This window comes from Xenopus tropicalis, chromosome 3, assembly GCF_000004195.4.
Source record: "Xenopus tropicalis strain Nigerian chromosome 3, UCB_Xtro_10.0, whole genome shotgun sequence".
In the NCBI taxonomy this organism is placed as follows: domain Eukaryota; kingdom Metazoa; phylum Chordata; class Amphibia; order Anura; family Pipidae; genus Xenopus; species Xenopus tropicalis.
Genome location: NC_030679.2, coordinates 26,508,999 through 26,532,777, shown reverse-complemented (window position 1 = coordinate 26,532,777; position 23,779 = coordinate 26,508,999). Strand labels below are relative to the sequence as shown.

Genomic DNA, 23,779 nt, shown 5'->3' with positions numbered 1-23,779 from the left:
TTCTATAAAAATGAATTGGCCAAGGGTACTTTTCTTAAAAGCATAGGGCTCTTAGGTGTCCCTTGCACCACCCTAGGCTGGCTGTAAACACAGTATCATACTTGGGAGCCTACTGAGATTTGCATTAGAGACCTTTGTGGGTCTGTTTTTCTTAGACCTGCATCCAAACCATACCTGTCTACCCTAAGCCTGGCCTGCACCTATTTTCTTTTCCCCATGCAGTTTCACCCAGCCCACAAATGTAGCAATCATCGCATAGACCTGTAGCCCCCCTCACTGCAGCTAACCAATGGGCCACCTGCATATTAGGGACATCAATTACATTCTACAGTATCTGCATTCCTGCTGGCTCGATTCTCAGAAGAAAAGTATTCTTGTAGATTGTAAGCTCTTTTGGGAAGGACTGTTCTACCTTTTGCATAGTTTATTGGTTGTTTTTTTGTATGCAATTTATTTTACAATTCTGCAGAATATGCTGGTACTTTATAATTGTGTTATTAATAATATCAATTATAATTCTAGGCCAGACCATTTTTCTAAGAGACGTGCCAGCTTGGGTAAATGTTCAGCTATATAGTCACTGAGGGGTGCCTAACAAACTAGTTCTAATCAATGCTCTCTTGGACAGCACTAATATAAAATTGTAGTACAGCTTCTGAAGCTAACACACAAGTTTTACCAGTTCATTGTAACAGTATATTGTATTTAAATTAAAACAAACCCATTTATTCTTGGTGTTACTGGTGAATTTCCCTTTGCCTAGGAGCAATACAAATGCATTTCCTCTAGTGGAACTGGGAAGGCCCTTCAGCAAGGAAAGTGAATTATTGAAGAGGAGGACTAGGTATTCTGGACAATAAACTTCAATTTGAATTCTTTTTTTGTGGGCCAGCATAGTCCCAAGGGTGGCCTGGCAGTTTCTTACCGTGCCTCTGGCCGAGAGGGGCCTGGCATTCCCCCATCTCTACTCCTGGCACTTACAGTAGATATGGCTCACTGGAGGCAGTGAGTAATATACCACATAGCAAACTGACAGACTACACTAATAATCCTGCAACTGTCACTACCAATTATGGCATGGAGAATAGCCTATAAGCTGTTTGGGCACACTCCCCCACTTCTCTCCCCTTTTCTTTCACTTTCAAGAAACTCCAATTTACCACACTTAAGCTGGCCATACACGCACCGATACTATCGTTCGAAAACCTCGTTTCGTACGATATTTGGTGCGTGTATGGCATGTCGGCGAGTCGACCGATATCGCAGGAAGCTGCTGATATCGGACGACTCGCCGATCGGCCAGGTTAGAAAATTTTGATCGGGCGCCATAGAAGGCGCCTGACCAAAATCTGCCGTCAGGGCTGAATCGGCAGAAGGAGGTAGAAATCCTATTGTTTCTACCTCCTTATCTGCTGTTTCAGCCCTGACGGTGTGTGGCGGATCTGACGATGTTTCGTGCGACCATCGGTCAGATTGCCACGTGCATGGCCAGCTTTACAAGGCTTTAATTATTGGGCCCTCCTGGGTTTGAAATACTTAGGAAACATTGTGAACAAGGGGATATTTTCGACCTTCTCAACTCTCAAACAAAAGGTTGGCAGACAAGATCTTCAATCCTATTTCTATCTTCAATTACGACATGCATTCAAAGCCCAATTTTCTTCCCTAGAACTAAAATACACCACCCTCCCAATAGAGTTGATATATAAGGACACAGAACACTAAACTGGTATTGAGACTTTGCCATGCTTATGCTCTTCAATCCCCTCTCCCTTTCAAAAAGCCCAAGACAGATGGAGCTGATACTCCGATCACTGAGCGAAGAATAGTGGGATGAGACCACAGACGTGCTATACACTTACCTAATTTCAATCAGAGATACATTTATACAGTATAAGTTCATTTATCAGATGTATATTACTCTAATAAAACTTCATAAACTGGGTCGAAATCCAGAAGCAAGGTGCCCCAGGTGTCGGAGCCTCCTTTATACACCAAGCCTGGGAGTACCCCCTGATAAGCAGATATTGGGATAAAGTCATTGCATACTTGATGGAGGAGACAATCCCCTTTAGATAAAACAAGATCCTTGATCAGTGCTCTAATTTACTATAGTAAAAAAAAAATAGTGATTTTAAACTGGATGGGAACTAGAACCACATCTATCAAACAGTGGACTACATTGGTCAGTTCTGTTCTCCCATCAATTAGGCTGAACTATGAAGCCAAGTTGTTTTGGGTACATGTGTCTTGAAATCAGTGGGGTGATATCATGACAGTGGATGTCCCTCAAAATTCGACAAAATATGGGCCCCCTTGGCTAGACATACACCCGGGTGATGCTGAAGTGTAACATTCCATCATGATCTCATTTGCCTGAGTATGTACTTCCCTCCGCCTTATACTGTATGTAATTCTATATGTGTTATTGGTCCTCTGTGGTTAAAACTACATTGTAATCCTGTCAGCACTACTCTTTAATGATTTGAACTCTGCTGTTTCACATGCCATTATCTATTTGTACTGTCATTTTCCCTTTCATTTTTTCCAAAGTTAAATAAATAAATACATACTTAAAAAAACTATACACTTCCTTTGAAACGCAGCATAGAAAAAACTAATATAGGGTGATATTTATAAGGGTAGAAGTTTTACCAAGCAAAATCATGGTAATATTTAAAATATAAAAAATAATAGAACATGAATTTAAATTGCAAAGGTTCCTGAAGAGCATTCTTAAAGGAAGGGTTTATACCTAAAATCATCTTTGCTTAAATAAGCACAAACCAACAGGTATTCTATTTCTAGTGAAGATGCTGGGGAGGACAGCTCTGAACTGGTATGTATGAAGCAGGCTGACTCTCAGAGCACCCTTGGGAGTAGCACCTCTAATACAGGTGGGGGGAGTAGTGCTAGGAAGGGAAGGCAGGTTATAGTTATAGGGGATTCAGTTATTAGGAAGGTGGATAGGGTAATCATTAGCAAAGACCCTACATGCCAAACTATATGTTACTTGCCTGGTGCTAGGGTTCGGTAGTGGGTATAGGAAAGGAAAATTGGGGAGGCGACTTGGTTGGGGATACTGATATTGACAGGAAGGATGGTAAGTTGGATATGCAAAATTCTAATGCTGGTACCAGTATTAAATGTATGTTTACAAATGCAAGGAGTCTGACTGGTAAAATGGGAGAGCTGGAGGTAAATATGATGTGATTGGTATTGCTGAAACATGGTTGAATGAATCACATGAATGGGCAGTTAATATAGGAGGCTATACTTCATTTCGGAGGTACAGAGGCAATAGAAAAGTAGGAGGGGTGTGTCTGTTTGTTTAAGCAAGATTAAAAAGCAAATTTAAAGAAGGAAGTGATAAGTTTGGTATAAGATAATAATATGTAATGTTCTGTATTTTCTTTAACAGACTAAAAAAGCAAATCAAAAATTTGTATGCACAAGCTATAATGAAAATCCCTGCTACCTGATAACAAGGTGAACAAAATAAACCATGCAAAGAATTCTATGAGTGTTTTTTTCTTTGTCTTTTTGAGTTTATCTTCCAATATGCAATTTTGTGAAATAACCAGACAAAAGTGTCTGTGTTGATTCTGTTGCATCCTGTACATAAAGGCTGATGGCACATATGGCATTTCTTAGTGGCGCCATTGTCAGGTACTTTCCAATTCAAGTGAACAAGAAGCATTTCTCCTCAGGTGTAGAAACCCTCTGTGTGTATCAGCCTATACATGGTTCCTATGTGTTTATTGTTAAATTGATTCTTAGTACAGATATATGATCTGTTAACAGATAAGCTTGGGTCATGGGGTTTTGATAAGGGGTATTTCTGTCATTCTGTACACCATTTTTGCCATCTGCCCAGTTTTTGCTCCACAGTAAAAAAAAAAGAAACCCCTTGGGTTGGAAATAGCACCAGTGTTTTCCCAGCTGCTTAAGTGCTTGTAGGTTTGGGTGATTTAAAGCAGCCCTTTAAGAAAGCGAGCCGAGCATCTAAATGTGTCTTATACCTTTCATCAGGTTGCACCAAAGGAACAGCTTCCTACTAAATTAATAGAGTTTTGGGTTATGACCATCCAGTAATATACAGTGGAGGAAATAATTATTTGACCCCTCACTGATTTTGTAAGTTTGTCCAATGACAAAGAAATGAAAAGTCTCAGAAGAGTATCATTTCAATGGTAGGTTTATTTTAACAGTGGCAGATAGCACATCAAAAGGAAAATCGAAAAAATAACTTTAAATAAAAGATAGCAACTGATTTGCATTTCATTGAGTGAAATAAGTTTTTGAACCCTCTAACAAAAAAAGACTTAATACTTAGTGGAAAAACCCTTGTTTGCAAGCACAGAGGTCAAACGTTTCTTGTAATTGATGACCAAGTTTGCGCACATTTTAGGAGGAATGTTGGTCCACTCCTCTTTGCAGATCATCTCTAAATCCCTAAGGTTTCGAGGCTGTCTCTGTGCAACTCTGAGCTTGAGCTCCCTCCATAGGTTTTCTATTGGATTAAGGTCCGGAGACTGACTAGGCCACTCCATGACCTTAATGTGCTTCTTCTTGAGCCACTCCTTTGTTGCCTTTGCTGTATGTTTTGGGTCATTGTCGTGCTGGAACACCCATCCACAACCCATTTTCAGTTTCCTGGCAGAGGGAAGGAGGTTGTCGTTCAGGATTTCACGATACATGGCTCCGTCCATTTTCCCGTTAATGCGAATAAGTTGTCCTGTGCCCTTAGCAGAAAAACACCCCCAAAGCAAAATGTTTCCACCCCCATGCTTGACGGTGGGGACGGTGTTTTGGGGGTCATAGGCAGCATTTTTCTTCCTCCAAACACAGCGAGTTGAGTTAATGCCAAAGAGCTCTATTTTGGTCTCATCAGACCACAGCACCTTCTCCTAGTCACTCACAGAATCATTCAGGTGTTCATTGGCAAACTTCAGACGGGCCTGCACATGTGCCTTCTTGAGCAGGGGGACCTTGCGAGCCCTGCAGGATTTTAATCCATTGCGGTGTAATGTGTTTCCAATGGTTTTCTTGGTGACTGTGGTCCCTGCTAATTTGAGGTCATTAACTAACTCCTCCCGTGTAGTTCTAGGATGCTTTTTCACCTTTCTCAGAATCATTGACACCCCACGAGGCGAGATCTTGCATGGAGCCCCAGAGTGAGGTCGATTTATGGTCATTTTGTGCTCCTTCCATTTTCGAACAATCGCACCAACAGTTGTCACCTTCTCTCCCAGCTTCTTGCTAATGGTTTTGTAGCCCATTCCAGCCTTGTGCAGGTCTACAATTTTGTCTCTGACATCCTTGGACAGCTCTTTGGTCTTTCCCATGTTGGAGAGTTTGGAGTCTGCTTGATTGATTGATTCTGTGGACAGGTGTCTTTTATACAAGTGACTAGTTAAGACAGGTGTCCTTAATGAGGTTGACTAATTGAGTAGAAGTGTCTAACCACTCTGTGGGAGCCAGAACTCTTAATGGTTGGTAGGGGTTCAAAAACTTATTTCACTCAATGAAAATTCAAATGCAAATCAGTTGCTATCTTTTATTTAAAGTTATTTTTTCGATTTTCCTTTTGATGTGCTATCTGCCACTGTTAAAATAAACCTACCATTGAAATGATACTCTTCTGAGACTTTTCATTTCTTTGTCATTGGACAAACTTACAAAATCAGTGAGGGGTCAAATAATTATTTCCTCCTCTGTATATCAAGATCTAAGACAGTCCCTGCAAATTGTGATCAGTTGCTATTTCTGCAATAATCACCTATTGCAACTGATGAGATTACCAAGTGTTCAAATATGCAGATGGTTTGGCAGAACCCATTCTTTAAAAAGAACTACTATCTCTGAAATTTACATTATGGTCACTTTCCAGTTTTAACAGCCTGGGGTATTACCACAATCATTTCAGAAGACAAATATTTATTAAACTGATAATAAATGTGACTTATTATGGTGCATGTTATTCATACAACCCAGGCACATGTGCCATATCTTTCTCTGACTATATTTCTGCAATACAATTTCCAAGCAGTTTTCAGTTGCAGACTATATAAAACAGGAATGTTTAAACAGTGTGCCTACTGGTGGTGCTGAACCATACTTGTAGCATCTCCAGTAAGAGACTTTATTCGCTATAAAGAATACTCTACAGAACCATCAACTTTCACCGAAGCTACCCTCCCAGGAAAGCCGAGCTCAAACACCACGTGATATGATGCAACGCTTCTCCTCAGGAACTTTGAGTTGTCACTTATGGAAGCGACCATTCGTACGGATGACAGGGGTGATCGTCAGCAATAAATCACACTGCCCCACGTCCAAGAAAACGGCATGCCGCGTCACAATAAAAAACAAATGTTCCTATTAAACTCCGCAGTGAATCTCGGGGCAACATTTTGCAAAAATGGCAGCTTAGCACGGAATCTCCCTCTCCGGTGTAGTTGGTACGGTCCTATGAAACGTTCTGGTCCAGCCCCATGTTGGGAGCACTGAGCAACGTCATTGCGGCTTGTTTGTGCCAGGGTTGCTGAGTTAGCGGCGGCCGGGTTTGGGCTCCCTCCCTTCCCCCTCCGTACTGCTTCTATTCAGGGGCAATGTCCACCCCGGCCAGGAGGAGGCTGATGAGGGACTTCAAGAGGTGAGTAGGGCTGTTACAGGCTCCTTCCCTCATCGGCTTCACTGCGAGTTCCGTTCGACTCCGCCACCAAGTCACACGACTAGTGTATAAGGCAGGGGCAGGCAACCTTCGGCGCTTCTGCTCTTGTGGGACTACACCTCTCGCCTTCTGCCCGCTTGGCATGCTGGAAGTTGTAGTTTTGCAGCATATGGGGGGTTACCTGAGGCCTCCTGGGCGTTCAGTGGATCAGTACCCGTAAAGGGAAGATGTTAGGGACACTGAAAATCACAAAACCCCACTTCTTGCTGGCTATAAGCACTAGGCCAGTTCATCTCCTTAAATATCTATAGAGAACAGTATGGAAGATCTCTTTGCAGCATAGAGCAGTTGGCCAATGAGTTATAGTAGACCCCACAATTATATTTCACTTTTGCTAGGTTTTATTTTTTATCTGTAAAGTTTATTTTTGTATTTTTTATGGCTGTTATAGTGGGCAGTGTGTGCTAGTGCAGCCGGCCCCTCTATCCCCATGCTGCCATGTGCTTATCTGTATTGTTTTGTAAGATATATCCTCACCCACATCCAAAAATACATACAGGGATGGGACCTGTTAATCGCAAAGCTCAGGAGCTGGAGTTTTCAGAATAAGGGATCTTTCCGTAGTTTAGATCTCCATATCCTAAGTCTACTAGAAAATCATTTAACCATTAAATAAACCCAATAGCATTATTTTGCCTCCAATAAGGATTAATTATACCTTAGGCTCAAGTACAAGGTACTGTTTGGCCACCTTTTACACCCTCAGCCAAAGATATGAACTGCCAGCAATGTGGTTGAAAGGTTTTCTGGCAGTTAGTGAAATGCTGGTCATCATTAGCTTTAGCCTTATCTGCCCCATTTCTGCTGCTGGTACAGTCCTGCAGTTGCCTTCCAGCTCTTTAAAAGGCTTTACACATAAACACATTTTCCCAGAATTCCAATTTTGCTTTATCTTGCATGCTTGGCCGCACATAAAAATCTATTTGGTCTGCATTGTGAATACTGAATCAGCTTTTTTGACCAATACATTTACATTGGATTATTGATCAACACTGTATGTATATTTATATAGAACTACTTAATGTACAGAGTGCTGTTCAATACTGGGCAAATTTGCACCTGGGCAAATTTGCACCTGGGCAGAAACCTATAGCAACCAGCCAGTGATTTGTTTTTATTCACCAGGTTGAAAAAAAAAAAGAGAGAAAATGTTGATTAGTTGCTGTTGGTTACTGCACATGTACAGAATTGCCTGGTGTTTATAAATGGGCCCCACTGATCAGTTATTTATTTTTTGCATTATGTTTTTTTATGTTTTTAATTACTTAATTGGATTTTTAGTCCTGCATTGTTGTCCACAGCTTTGTTTTTGGCAGTTGTGCAATGTGATTAGTAGATAAGGTATTCTGAACATTGACTACACTTCACAATCACTTGTTTTATTGGTTTTGGTGATTTGATGACATATTGATGTCTGCTAGAAATACAAAAGCAAAAAGTATCCAGTCCATCCATTTATTGTAACGTACATTATTGCACAGATAAATATAATCTTTAGCTGGGCAAACATCTTTGTATTGTTAACATTGTTTTTTTTAGGTCAGTTTATTGCATCATAAAGCAAGAATGTCAGGGAACCTCATTCCACTTGGGTCCTTAACGCTCAGCACTTAATCTTGAGTATCACTTTGTGCTTTGTATTTATTCGTTTTTATTTTTGGATTAACTCCTATTAGTGTATTGTTCTCCTGTTAGTGATGCATACACAAGTAGCACCTTATTAATAAAATATACAGACAGCATCCATACCGGTTTTGTAGCAGCCACACAGTGAAGCTCTTAAAGTCTTATGTCATTTCAGAACTCGGCTTCTGTTTTGGCTTCCCTTCAATTTTGTTTAAGCGGAAGGGTTTTTTTTTTCTATTTGTATTCCTCCTACTATAGGTTTTGGTGATTAAAAATGCCCTGGTGAGAACTGTCCCAGATGTGACACCCACCCAGTTGACTTCTTCCATATAACATGTGTTTGCCCCCTCATCCAGCAAATCTGCTCAAATGTAATACAATAAATGCAAAACAAACCTGGAATTCCGATTCTTACCTAGAGCCACAACTTTACTACTGAAGCAGATAGAAGAAATGGCGCTAGAAGTTAGGCGCTATATATATATATATATATATATATATATATATATAAAGCAAGACAGTGAGCTGCACACACCAGGACTTGGCAAAAAAAATGATAAGTTTATTTAAGCAAAGAAAGGATTTCTTTGCTTAAATTAACTTATCATTTTTTTGCCAAGACAGGTATCGGACCCCTTATCCGGAAACCCGTTATCCAGAAAGCTCCAAATTACGGAAAGCCCGTCTCCCATAGACTCCATTTTAATCAAATAATTCAGAATTTTAAAACTAATTTCCTTTTTCTCTGTAATAATAAAACAGTACCTTGTAATTTATCCCCACTAAGATATAATCAATCCTTATTAGATGCAAAACAATCCTATTGGGTTTAATTAATGTTTTATTGATTTTTTAGCAGACTTAAGGTATGGAGATCCAAATTACGGAAAGACCCCTTATCCGGAATACCCTTGGTCCCGAGCATTCTGGATAACAGGTCCTATACCTGTGTGTGTGTGTGTGTATATATACCCACTTGATAAGAAAACTTGATTTTTCAGAATGTCTATTGTTGTAAATGGCATAGTGTGCACCAAAATGAGACTCATAGCATTGCATACAATGTAACTCGAGTTTTTGCTGAATAATGTTTCTTGTACCTCTAAATGGCACATAACTATAGGATGATAGTATCTCTATAAAATTGTTTTTATGCAAATAAAAGGAATATGGATAAGAATACATTTATGTTCTGCGTGTGGGGTTTGTCCCTCATGTAAGCATACCACAGATCTGCTGTCTCTCCCTGCCAACAAGCTTTTCAGTTCTCTGGAGTAACAGGATTTTGTTTATTTTTGTTAATGTAATGGTAATTTATTGGGTGTGTGTTGTTCACCCAACTTCAGTATTAAATTTGATGCAGATATATACTAAATAAGATGGTAACCTTTTTCCCTCCTTTCTGTAGATTGCAGGAAGACCCACCAGTTGGAGTCAGTGGCGCACCTTCAGAAAACAATATAATGGTGTGGAATGCAGTTATATTTGGGTAAGGCTTTTTGTATTGTGCAATTTACTGCACATTGTACAATATCTAGGTGGATTTTGAGTTAATACCCATCTGTATATGTTTGCTACTTCTCAGTTTTTTCTAGTAAATTTTGTTTACCATTTTAATCGCCATGTTACCTCAAAGCCTTCATTTCTGTTTGTTACCCAGTTTCTGTTGCCATTTCCTGTCGGAATGCATGAATTCTTAGTCCTGCAAATAATTTCTGACATTTTCAATAAACATATGCAAAGATTTATCATGACTTGATTTGGAAAGCCCTCCTTGTCTCCTGAGTATTCCGATACCAAATATGTATAGTTTTATAGAGTATTCTGATCTAAAACTTCTAGAGTTCACATTCTGCCTGATTCAGATGGATAAATGTCTTTCTACTGTTTCTTTACCGGCAGAAGGTGCTTCACCTTTCACTTTGAATCCTGCCCTGAGCACCCACAGGCTCAGGTTCTTGTGCTCTAGAATGGATATAGGTGGGCCCCCTAAGGGGTGCTGAGGAGCCCTGTCCTTCCTGACTGCATATGGTGGGCACAGCATTGGCCCAGATGCAAGTGCTGGATAAATGAGCACTGAGCAGCATCATTTTGCATCCTTTAGTGCTTTAGCACTTGGGTCTCTGCGGCTTTTACAAGCATACAAGGAGGGTATTGATCAATGCTCATCTTCTGGCCCCGTGATTTATTTGTAATTTATTCTGCGCAAGAGCATACATTTTTAAAAACAGGCAAACAATTACTTTAACAAAGCATTCGTCTCGCACTTTGACCCACCCCTCTCTAGCTTTATAGGGGGTAGATATACCAGGCACCCACTCCCATCCCTAAAGGCATAAGACACAAAGGGATGAATTTTGGGGTGCTACAACCACATGGAATTTTTGGCCTTATTCCTGCAAAAGTGTGTTTAAAAAGTGTATGCACTTGTCCGAAATAAATTACTAATAAAATATAGGGTCAGGAATGTGAATTGGTTTTAGGAATTGGCCTGTATACCGTCTCAATCATTTTATATTACAGCCTTTTATAAGTCACAATTTTTTGTGATATAAAAAAAAAAAAATTATAGATTAATGTTACACATTATCTGAATACACCAAATGGCCAAAAGCTACATTGCAGTCATATTTTATTCCTCATATAAGTTTTTAAAATGTACAATGTTTGCAAAATATTGCTACAGTGAAAGGGTCACAAATAAGTCACTTGGCTAATGTTAAGTATCAGTATATGGTGATTGATTCCCCATTTGACAGCTTCAAAGCAATCAGATCTCTGGAATGTTCCCCCAGTAGCTGGCACTACTGACGGCTTTAATCCAGGGAATATCTTTAAACTAGTTCTTAAAGAAATCATTGGGTAATACCTTCCAGTTTGTGTTACTGTAACTTGTTATCATTTCCTCTCTATCTTAATGCAGTATTTCTAAATTGGATTCCTCTCTTTCAGGCCTGAAGGGACACCATTTGAAGATGGTAAGTCTTTCTCTTATCTTTGGTATATAAATATATTTAGGAATTAAAGCTGGATATCATACTAATCAATTATTGGTCCTTAGATAATAAATATTTGTGTGTGTGTGTGTGTATATATATATATATAAGTCTTTGTTATGTTGCTACAATAAACATTTTGTTTTCATAAGTCCTGTGTGAAGCGGTCCAGTTCCCTCGGTGTGTGTGTGTGTGTATATATATATATATATATATATATATGTGTGTAACAGTCCACACGACAGCACCACACTCCAAAATCCGCTGCTCTGCAGCTGCCCCTGTGCACGGGATATCATATAAATATCAAAATAAAACAGCCAGCACCAAGGGTCTTTGTGTTTCAAAAAATCTCTTGTGTATTATAATTGCATGTACAACCGACGTTTCGGTCCCAAAAGGAACACTTTTTTAATATTATATATATATTACAGAGAGAGAGAGTCCACACAACACCACATTGCGAAAATTGCTACCATGTAGCTGCCCCTGTGCACAGAATACCATATATATACCGAATAAAACACAACCAGCACCAAGGGTCTTGTGGTTCAAAAAAATATGTGTATTATAATCGCATGTACAACCTAAAAGGGACAGAAATGTCAGTTGTACATGCAATTATAATTAAATTATTATTTATTTTTATGCAAACATACATATAGTTAATCCTAAATCATCTGTTTGCTGCCTTGTAATCTTGGTTTCTTCATGTTAAGTGAGAACGAGAACTTAAAGCTCATAAAGTGTGGTAACAGACTTATTTTTTTTTTATTTTTTGGGGGCAGGTACATTTAAACTTGTCATAGAATTTTCAGAAGAGTATCCGAATAAACCTCCAACTGTTAGATTTGTATCAAAAATGTTTCACCCAAATGGTAAGTATTTCAGCCTTTCTTCTCCAGCTATGGATTGAATGGGCATTACCAAAATATTCCTCGCACAAGAATATATATAATATGAATAATTGTGTAACAAAAACAAAAAAACCTGCCTGCCATAGTCATGGTTTGGTATTGAAACTTCTGCCAACACAACAGTATATGTTTTAGGGGAAAGCACTGAAAATGGTAGCTATGAATCCTGCTTTTTTACCCTTTTCTTGCTAGTTTTCCCTCATTTGTTTTTGAGCGAGAGGAATCTTCTGGTTGGAAAAGGAATCTAAACATAAAGTAAGGATTGCCTTTATTCAAAGCATTTAGAAGCACCTGAAGCACTTGTTTTTCCCTTGCTCAGCTGCAGCTTCTGGATTTCTATTGTGCAGTACTAGCCTAAAGAAAGCAGGATTGTTTCTATGATTAAAGGGAGTGTTAACTTTTAAGTTATCTTTTAGTATGATGTAGACAGTAAGAACATTTCCAATTGGTTTGTTCAGTTATTTAGCTTTTTGTTCAGCAGTTTGGAATTTCAGTAGCTATCTGGTTGTTAGGGTCTTGTTTACCTTAGCAACCAGGAATTTGAACAAGAGACACAAGGAATATGAAGGGGCCTGAATAGAAATATAAGCAACGGTAATACAGTTGCAAGCTTACAGAGCAATCGTTTTTTAGCTGCCGGGGTCAGTAATTCCCATTTAAATAATTCAAAAACAATAAAAAATAATCAAGACCGAATTGCAGTGTTAGGAATAGGACATTATATAACATAATGAAAGCTGAAAAAGACACATCACACAAGTTCAGCCTTTTCCCCTAAATAAAATATAGGGAGAAAAATCCTTCCTGATTCCAAGATGGCAATAAGACCAATCCCTGAACCAACTTTGCTGAGTTATTTCTGTAACTTTGTATTTTCTCACTTGCTAAAATTAAAAAAAAAAAGATTGAATCACTTCTTAAAGGTATCTAATGTATCTGCCGGTACAACCAATTCAGGGACAGAATACCACAGCTTTACAGCTTACTATAAGTAACCTTTTTCACGTCTTCACATAGAACCTTTCTTTTAATCTGAATGGTTGCTCTTGGGTCTGCTGAAAGGACCTACTGGTAAATACAGCATCGACCACTTTATTGTATGGTGCCCTCATATTATACATAATTATGCCCAGAGAAGTGCCGCTTCTCCAATGTAAATGACCCTAACTTGGCCAGCCTTTTTTCGCAATGAAGATCTTCCATACCCTTTATCAGCTTAGGCACCTTTCTTCTGATTTTCTCAGTTTCTCTTGATTCAGTGAATCTCATCTGTCACTTAGCTGCCCAAATTGCCAGTTTCTCCTGGATGGAATTAATTGGCCTGCATAATTGTGTCTTATCAGCAAATAGATACATTACTTTGGCTCCATAAGGGCTCTGGCACACGGGGAGATTAGTCGCCCGCGACAAATCTCCTTGTTTGCGGGCGACTAATCTCCCTGAGTTTCCATCAGTTGCCATCCCACCGGCGAACATGTAAGTCGCCGGTGGGATGGCACACGCGGGCGGCACGATTTCGGCAAATCGCCGAAAATGCCTTGCGAGGCAATTTCGGCGACTTGCCGAAATCACCTGCGCAGCGTGTACCATCCCACCGGCGACTTACATGTTCGCCGGTGGGATGGTAGTTCAGGGAGATTAGTCGCCTGTGACAAGGGAGATTTGTCACGGGCGACTAATCTCCCCGTATGCCAGAGCCCTAAGGGTGAAGACACACAGAGCTACTAGTAGCAGCTACTTTTTCACAGCTACAAAACGCCAGAAAATACCTTGCCATGGACAATACTGATAATTGCCTCTGCTAAAACACACACAGAGACAGTTATCAGTAAATGAACAGCATTCTCTATTTAAGTAGCCGTGTGTCTTCACCCTAAGTCAGCACATTAATTAATGCAGGTCTGCTTCACTGTACTATGTCATTACATTTGCTCACCACAGTTCTCCCTCTTGCTTACAGTTTATGCTGATGGCAGCATATGTTTAGATATCCTTCAAAATCGCTGGAGTCCAACATATGATGTATCATCAATATTAACTTCAATTCAGGTAGGTGCCATATGCATTTGGTGACTTTTATTTATTGGAACCAACATTAGTCTATAAGAAATTACATGAGTATGCACATTTCCCTGATATAAAGGAAAAGGTACAATAACTGGGGGGTGCCAAATTACTGACAAACCCCAGTAATTGTACCCTTTCTTCTCCTTTAAAAGAATAATATTGGTGGTCCTAAGATAACTTGAGGAATGGACTAGAACAGTAACCAACAGTACTTCATAGTCATAGCCCTGTGTGCATGTGATTTTGAGACTACCAACTAATTTTGGCTGGATACAAACTGATTTCTGCTTAAAATGGCCAATTATTTGGTAAACATTTTAATGTAACTTTTCCGCACAATTCTTTATTTCAGTCTCTTCTGGATGAACCAAACCCAAATAGCCCTGCCAACAGCCAAGCAGCGCAACTGTATCAAGAAAACAAGCGAGAGTATGAGAAAAGGGTATCTGCAATCGTTGAGCAAAGTTGGAATGACTCCTAACAGATCACTGCGTTTCATCCCTTTCGTTTTTTTTGTGTCTGATTTAAAATTCGTAAAAGACAAATAAGGAGGCATCTGTAGATCATCGCACTAGTTTTAAGGAGAAAGAGTCGTCCTTAAACACAAAATCTTATTTCCCCCTCACCTTATTTGGAAAATTTCAAGGCTTTCTCTACTAATGTACTTTTTATTGCATGGTATGCATGATATCAAATAAGTTATTGCTATATTTGTAATATAACCTATTTGTATTTTTTCCCTCAATGTATAATGTTGCTGTGAAGATTTCATGGAAAAAATATACACATTTTGTAAATCTGTAACTTTTTCTCCCCATCCCCCACAAAATGGAATGTTTTTGTTTTTTTTGGCAGCAGCAAAACTGCAGGTTTTTTTTTGTTTTTTTTTAAAGTATTTTAAAGTAAACTATTCAATGAATAGCTCACAATATTTTAGTATTAGCTGATTTGTGTTCGGCCTGCTACCTGATAAAAAAAACTTCATTTGCTGGGTCAAACCTACTCGACCTGCAAGTTTCAGGTGTCAGGACAATGCACCCCCCCAGTCAAAAAAAAAAAAAAAAGCACAATGTGGTATGTTGCTGTAAGTCTAGAAAAAAGTATAGATAGATTTTTGATAAACCCAAACATTAGAGTTTTATATATGGTTATTGTGTTTGCTCTTAGTGAAGTCCTTGATGAGTAGAAGTAGTCCCTAAAGGGACTTAAGGTGTCCATATACACTGAGATCAGTTTGGCTGGATCTCTGCCCAGTTAGGTCAGGTTAATTGCTGCCTTGGTCTGAAAAAGCCAAGATGGTAGCTTATATTGGCTGCTTAATTGTTTGGTCCTTTGGGATATTCAGTGTAGGCAATGATGGATAATATATGGTACCTGATTCAGTCTGAGCGATGGAAAAAAATAACAAATACATAACATGAATGAAGCTCCCCATAGATTCTCTATGGGCTACATGTATGCTACAATGTGCCCTAATTGTTCTCTTCCACTGGCACAATAGGGAGCTTATCACACAGCTCTGCTTTTACACCTAGATATAACTACAGTTCCCTTTCTGGTGTGCTAAGGTTACAGTACTGCAAGCTGAAATGGCTGGCTAATGTTGGCAATGTTTTGGGGTTATGTAATACAACAACTTTCAAAGGCATATCTTCTATTTTTAGAGGTGTATATTGCAGTGGCAAATACTTGCTCTTGATACTATGTCCCCTTTTACACTGCTGCCAGCACCTGTTGCAAAAAAAGCTTCTAATTGCCAGGAATGTAACTGTTTTATTCTTCAGTAGTTTCAGGTCTTTTGGTTGCAAAAAAAAATTGATACCAAACACATCATAATTACTCATGCTTCTTGGATATTGAAATTCAGCACCCTGCACTGATGGATATTAACATCAAATATCAATATATAAACCAAGGAGTGCGATTTAGGACCCCAGCATCAAATGGGGGGAAAAAAAATAAATTATATAACACTCAAAGGATAAAATGAAAAATAACCTTTATTAATCCATCATCTAAAATATACAAACCCTGTGCTTCATACACTATTTTTCATTTTATCCTTGGAGTGTTATATGTACACTTTAAGCCAAAAAGCACTTATACCTGCACTGCCTGAAATTTCATTATCAAGTGAAGAGGAGAGACCACAGGTGCTTCTTAAGACAAAAGAATGGCATGGGAAAAAAAAAATCACTGGAGCTTATTTATAAACACTGGGCTAATTTTCACTTCAGCAGCAACCAAAAAGTTATTAGCTTTTTTCAGCCAGTTGCAGGTATAACAATGAAGGCACACATCTGATTGATTTCCATAGGTTCAGGTAGCCAAACACATGCTAATGATAGCTTCTTATTGGCCCATGTATGGAGCCGACAGATGTGCCAGCCAGATATGTATTGGACAGGTTAGGTTTTATCCACCAAACGAGGACTGTATGGCACATTGATGCAGATAAATTCAAAACTCACCAGCACACCCTATTCTTTCAAATAAATTCCGCCTGGTGGTCAGTATATAAGGAGGGATCGGCAGCCCCACTAAACCTTAGAACAGTGATCCCCAACCAGTGGCTCGTGAGAAAAATGTTGCTCGCTAACCCCTTGGATGTTGCTCCCAGAGCCTTCTGTAGGCTTCCAGCCAACATAGGGGCAATTAAATAGCCAATCATAGCTCTCATTGGCACCTCATGCCTGTGTTGCTCTCCAAAACTTTTTCTATTTTAATGTGGCTCACGGGTATAAAAGGTTGGGGATCCTTGCCTTAGAATAAGCAATTTACTGGCACAACAAGGCTATAACAACATTTATTCAGTGCAAGCCATGTAATGTTTCAGGGCATGTCAGACATGTCTGATGAAGAGGCGTGCCCCAAACTTTACATGGCGTGCATTGAATAAACAATTTTCCCGCTTGTAATAGCCTTGTTATGCCAGTAAATTGCTTATTCTAACGTTGATGCAATCTTCATCTGACTGGTCTGTAGGCTTCTCCATATGTGGGCAACAATTGGATCAGCCTGATTAGGCCCTGTACACAATTGCCCAGATCTGCTTATGTGGCAACCTTGCCAAAACAAGTGGCTCTCCTAGTGTATGGCCAGCTTTACTGCCAAGCGCAGCAATTTGCCCAGTGTTTATAAATGATTCTCACAGGGAATACACAGATACTGGGATAACAGTGCTCTGCCTGAAGAAAAAGAAAACTATATTTTTACTTAAATATATTACTGAAACAATGCTTGCACTTGGGTAAGCACTGGGTAAACTCAGTCAGTGCTGCATTATTTACATCTGCACTATTATTGGAGGAACGTGCATCTTGAGCATGCAGGGAGGCTGTTAATTTTATGCATTCATAATTATAAAATATTAGGTACCTACTTTAACTTAAAGACTTTTAAAGGGAAGGGGGGTCAGTGATTGCACAATTTGCCACTTGAACCTGCCCCCAAATCCACACTAAGAACGGCCTTGTCACTCGTAAGACTGGGTAAAATGTCATGAGAACTGGACCTGATCGGCTAATGGACAGCTGCTGTGTTGACTTTAGTAATAATAATTAAAATAGAGTCTTCTATTAAAAAAAAAAATTCAATATTTTTATTTTTGCTGGAAAAAAAAAAAGTTAAAAAGGCTTGGCAGCCAATATTATTTGTTCTTGACTAAACAACCAAGTCAGTTTGTTTGATAAGGGCATTCTATATGGATTTTTAACACAAATCTTTAAATGCCAGACATCTGTGAACAGGAAGCTGAATGAGTGTTTCATGTCGTCAGCTAACGATTCTGCTGGAAAAGAAAGAGTTGCAAATTACTCATCAAGGGTTTCTGTTAGAAATGCAGTTTTATTTCATAGTAAAATCCCAACACAGTTTTAATTGCAAAAGAAACACTCTTATTTATGCACCTCCTATGCCCTTTACACAACAGTATTTGCAAGACATAATAAGAGGCATGTAAAAATAAGTAGTTACTTGGAATCATCTGGGCCATGGCCACAGATGTAAAAATGTATCTTATTTATATCAGATGTATTTTATATCAAAGGCTTTAAAATGTTAATATCAAAGATACATTTATTTTTTTTTTACATTGGTGGCCATGGTGGACTCATTGGGTGCCCATCTTTCTGTAGCTGATGGTTTTCCACTTCCCTATGCAGAGGGTCTGATGCTGATGCACCTGGACTGCAGTTTGAATCTGGAGAGTTTCTACCTAATATCCTGGTGCCCTGGTTTCCTTGTACAGTAAAATGGGCATTATCCAGACTTGGGCAAACCAAGTGTATATCCATAACAGGAGGTACTAGGTGTCGGAACCCCACACACTCCCTACACTAGGTACCTCCTACAGCTGGCTGCACTAAACATGGGACTGATGGTAGTCTGATCCCCATGTACAGCTGGTTTATGCAGACTTAGCCACACTCCTACCACTATTACTCTTTGTATATTATTATAGTCTGGCACATGAGTCCAGGGAGGAATGCCTACTCTGTGCACTATAACAAAACAGGTGCATGCAATGCCATCACAAGTCAGAGAGACCAGATGAGCAAGCAGCCTGCAAGTTACATTCTGTAATACTGTCCATGAGGAGCCACTTTTACATCATGGGCCTCCAGCTAGACATCTCCTTAACACTATTTAAATATTTTACCTATATACATGTTCCTTAAAGAGGACACAAAAAACTTATGGCACCCATTTAAAATATGATGCTGTTACCTGCTTCATTATTTCATCTCTTGTAGTAAAATGTGGAGCATCTTCTACTACAATGCCTTCTGCCATACTAAAGACTTTTTCCAAAAGTTCATTGCTGTAACTGAGAAAACAAAAAGAATATATAATTGTTCAGCATGTAATGCCTAAACTGTGATCAGTGATTTCAGAGCTTGTGTATAATAGCTTTATTACCATCAACATATTACTTTACAAAGATGATGCATCAGGCGTCTGGCATGCCCTTTTGTGACATCATTGCGGGGGCATGGGCGGGTCTATAAATAAAGGGAGGAGGTCAGTTGGGGTTGAGTATTTCTGTGCATCACTAGTGGGCATATTGGGAGAAGATCCCCTAGTTTGGTGACTTTGACAAACGATCAGATCTTAATGTGTTTGGACCCCTTAAGGCAGTGTTTGTTTATCCTTTCTGTTTCCTGGGTCTGACTCCTGAAATAGAATAACCCCTCTTTTAAAGGAACAGTAACACCAAAAAATTAAAGTGTATAAAAGTAACTAAAATATAATGTGCTGCTGCCCTGCTACTGGTAAAAGTTGTGTGTTTACTTCAGAAAGTCTACTATAATTTATATAAATAAGCTGCTATGTAGCCATGGGGGCAGCCATTAAAATGAGAAAAGGCACAGGCTCATAGCAGATAAAACACTTTTGTATTCTACAGAACTTATCTGTTATCTGCTATGTAACCTGTGCCTTTTCTCCATCTTGAATGGCTGCCCCCATGGCTACACAGCAGCTTATTATATAAATTATAGTAGTGTTACTGTAGCAAACACCCCAGTTTTACCAGTGCAGGGCAATAGTGCATTATAATTTTATTACTTTAAAGCTCTTTTATTTTTTTGGTGTTACTGTTCCTTTAATCAGCTGGCTCACAGCATTGTTTCAGGAGTCAGATCCAGGAATGCAGTGAATGTAAACAGCCAATTAAGTCCTGCTTTTTTTTGCACGTTACTTTATCACCAGCGGGGAAAAAAGTAGACATATATATTGGAAAGTTACTTAGAATCGTATTTCCAGAGCTGTCGACCAACTCCATATCATAAAAGAGACAATGATCCAGTCTTGGATTTTTTATGTCTAAATTCTACTTTACACTTCAAATAATAACATGAAATAAAGTCTCAAAATGGCCTGGAGTGGATCACAATCTTCCTCATGACCTAGGGCTGCTTGGCAGCTCTGCATTTCATTTCACCATGCAAAACCACATTTTGGGGGTGAAGATCCTAGCTGCTGCAGAAATGACAGCAAATGCAATGTAAATAATGCAGTAGCAAAATGGGTGCGTGGGTGTCTACATTCACTTTAAAAACACAAAGCAATGTACATGTTCGTATAACTGCTTGGAGCAATAATGCAAGCACAGAGAGTGTATAGCTCAGTACAATAACACTACATTACCGGCAGCCCATGAACACGTGATTAGCCCAAACCATGGATAAAGCCAGCAGCCGATCTAGAGCGCTCTCATCCTCGAAATGCTTCAGGTTTCTAATAATAAATTCTTCTCTCGCCTGCCATTGCTTATCGCTTTCAGAAAAGCTTTGAAATTGCCCGACAAATTCTGCCGCCATATTGTGTACGGAAATAAGATACTCAGCAAAACATACGAACTTCCTTTGTCTGGCGAGCAGGCATGGGTCACTTCCGGTATCAGCTCTATGGTGTTTGGAGCGGCTCAGGAGCACTTCCACGTAGTGACGTAGTGCTAGGGAAACGAACAACTAGTGCGAGGGGACGTAATGACGTAATGCTGAGGGAATGAATATCAATACGGGGCGCGATAAAATCGCTCGCCACATGCTTTGGGTGTACGTCTATAACAATAAAATTCGATTTAAGGAAGCCTAGTGTTTTCTGGGTTGGGCGGGAATCTATGTGCCTTGGGAGGGGGTTGAGCCCTAAAGTTACGAAGGGCGGGGATAGTCATCGTGATATAGTGATGTCATGTGAGTCAGTGATGGGGAGTGCCGTGAGGTACTGGGGACAAGGCAGGGTTACTGTGCCGTTATATGTTGGGGTATGGCAGTGGTTAATGGGATACGCTAAGGCCTTTTGTCTTAATATACTGGAGGGATTTCTGTCATGTTGGGCCATGAGATGTGGGGGTAACTGTTATTCCCTGCAGGGAGATGCTTCCATTTAATGCCAATCATGTGGCAGAGGAACAATTTACTTTTCTGGGGGAGTAGGGGGCGTCACTATGCCATTTTATGATACTGATAAAGGTGCCTGTGCCAATTCATGTTGTTCCACATATGCCAGTCTGTTGTTATGGTCACTAGTGTGCCATTCTATACTGGGAGTGATGGGACCATTTCATGCTTGTTACCCCTATACCTTTCTGTTTAGGTGTCACTTGGCTTACATACATCTGTAGGGACCCATAGGGTTAATCTGCCCCTATCTCTTCCTTATTTCTGCTGTTACTGGGCAAAGACCCATGTATCAGTTTATAGTTATACCTTATACCTATTGGTTATTTGGGTTGACCACACCTCTTGCAAACTCATATAGTGTTTAGCAGGAGGGTGTGTCTCTTTGGCTGCCTCTGTGTCTCAGGAACAGGTCACTGAGCCTGGGAGCAGGACAAGGCCCCAGTAAAGCCATTTGCCCCAGAGTTAACATCCACTCTGGTGAAGTTGGGGACAGGGCCCCGTGAATGAGGATTAGTCAGAATAGCAAAACTGTAAGAGCACTCTCTAGGAGAGAGAGATAGCTAGAACTAGATAGCAAGGGAAGGTCAGGCCCAAACCAGAAGTTCAGAAAGGAAGTACCCTTCCATCCGGCAATGTTGCCTTAGCTTAGGGCCACGGATAAGTGACAGGATACAGGTGCAAACCCTGATCCATACCTGGCCGTAGGACCCACACAAGTTAAAGGTTATCAACATTAGGATTGGAGTAACTATACAGACTGCCTTCCAAAGTGGTGCCAAGCTGACAGGTGTTTTACCCTGCCCAGTCTCCCAAAAGAGGTGGCATAAACCGTTGTTATCCTCAGTGGGTTCTGCTATATCTGCCTGTATGTGAGTACATAGCTATAAGCCTGCATTTCAATTGTCTTTGACAATAAACTTGTGCTATAGTTCAACTGCAAGAACCTTCTGGCGTCCATCTTTGTTAAATTGCACTGCACACAGCTACAGTGAGTTGTAGTTTTCCTACAGCCTTGCTTCGCATGGACTCTTCCACATAGCCAAGGCCCATCCTGTCCAGAGAGTCGCATGTACCCCATGCTCTAACCTTACACTAGCCTGGGTTTTGTCTTTTTTATAGCTAAATAGGGGTTACACATCCTTCTAGGTTACTGATGCCAAAATGAAGCAGCACACCAGAACTGACCTGCTACTTTCTTTTGTCAGTCCTAGTAATTTTAGCCACCCAGTCTGGGCCTCGTCTCTTTTTTATTTCAATAAATTTTTATTTATTAATGTAGTAAGTTATGTTGAAAATAAACATAGGTCCATCAAGTTCAACCATAATGCCTATATATAAGCCTATATATAAACTGCTTAACTTATACTTAATCCAGAGGAAGGCAAAACCCCCCATCTGAAGCCACAGAGGGGGAACAATTCCTTCCTGACTCCAAGATGGCAATCAGACCAGCCCCTGGATTAATTTGTACTAAGAGCTATCTGTAATAACCCTGTATTCCCTCACTTGCTAATAATCCATCCAACCTCTTCTAAAAGCTATATAATGTATCAGCCAGTACTAATGGTTCAGGGATGGAATCCCACAACTTCACAGCTCTCACAGTAAAAAATCCTTTCCAAATATTTAAATGGAACCTCCCTTCTTCTAAACGGAGTGGGTGCCCTCGTGTCCGTTTACTGGTAAATAAAACATTAGAAAGGTTATTATATGATCCCCTTATATATTTATACATAGTTATCATGTCACCTCTTAAGCGCCTCTTCCCCAGTGTAAACAAACCCAACTTGGCCAGTCTTTCTTCATAACTGAGATTTTCTATATCCTTTACCAGCTTAGTTGCCCTTCTCTGGACCCTCTCTAACTCAATAATGTCCCGTTTGAGCACTGGAGACCAAAACTGAACAGCATATTCTAGATGGGGCCTTACCAGCGCTCTGTAAAGGGGAAGAATAACCCCCTCCTGTGAATCTATGCCAGTTTTAATACAGCTCAAAACCTTGTTTGCCCTTGCAGCTGCTGCCTTGCATTGCTTGCTACAGCCAAGTTTATTATCTACAAGGTCTCCAAGTAGGGTTGCCACCTCTGCTGGCTAAGAAAGCCAGGCAGGGGGCGGGTGACGTTTGTACAGAGTCATGGATCGCTCATCCATCTCCTTCCCACTCAAAGGTTTAATTTTCTGGGAACAATCCTCAGTTCCAAATTGTACTTTCATATCAGTTAACTTTGATGTTTGACTACTGTTCCCTTTCCAGATGTTCCTTTTCACTATAAGTCCATAAAAATTCTCATTACTAAATGTGTAATTCCTCTTTAAAATATGTTTTATGTACAGTATAGCTATCTAAGCACTAAGTCAGTAGGCAGCATACATGTTCTGATAGTGGGCATTAGGCAAAGAGTTTTTCTCTTTTTTCTTGACATATCTCTCATATGTTTTCGGTTTTCAAAAACCAGGTTTCTCCATATCTGGCCAGCTTAAGGCTTTCCTTTATTTTGTCAACAGTCCTCTACCACTCCATGGCTATT

The 23,779-nt window shown here is 39.8% G+C and overlaps 2 protein-coding genes across 3 annotated transcripts; one reads left to right on the top strand and one right to left on the bottom strand.

Moving 5' to 3' along the window:
- Window positions 1–6,511: 6,511 nt before the first annotated feature.
- ube2b (ubiquitin conjugating enzyme E2 B) lies at window positions 6,512–15,270 on the top strand. Its single transcript, NM_001005124.1, is given in 6 exon segments — window positions 6,512–6,658; window positions 9,771–9,851; window positions 11,315–11,340; window positions 12,147–12,236; window positions 14,236–14,324; window positions 14,695–15,270. Coding segments are annotated over 6 exon segments (459 nt in total). The 5' UTR covers window positions 6,512–6,614; the 3' UTR covers window positions 14,824–15,270.
- Window positions 15,271–17,920: 2,650 nt separating this feature from the next.
- On the bottom strand, window positions 17,921–20,787 carry cdkn2aipnl (CDKN2A interacting protein N-terminal like). Of its 2 annotated transcripts, none has more exons than XM_012959001.3 (3): window positions 20,493–20,787; window positions 19,071–19,170; window positions 17,921–18,132 (listed from the first exon to the last, which is right to left on the bottom strand). In XM_012959001.3, the coding sequence occupies exons 1-3, from the start codon at window positions 20,663–20,665 to the stop codon at window positions 18,121–18,123; spliced, it is 285 nt and encodes a 94-aa protein (XP_012814455.1). In that variant the 5' UTR covers window positions 20,666–20,787; the 3' UTR covers window positions 17,921–18,120.
- Between the last annotated feature and the right edge of the window lie 2,992 nt (window positions 20,788–23,779).

Excerpts from the sequence above, each read along its gene's own strand:
- cdkn2aipnl (XM_012959001.3), bottom strand. The coding sequence starts at position 20,665 with ATGGCGGCAGAATTTGTCGGGCAATTTCAAAGCTTTTCTGAAAGCGAT. Across the intron at positions 19,171-20,492 it reads CACGTGTTCATGGGCTGCCG|TTACAGCAATGAACTTTTGG; the intron begins GTAATGTAGTGT and ends TTGTTTTCTCAG.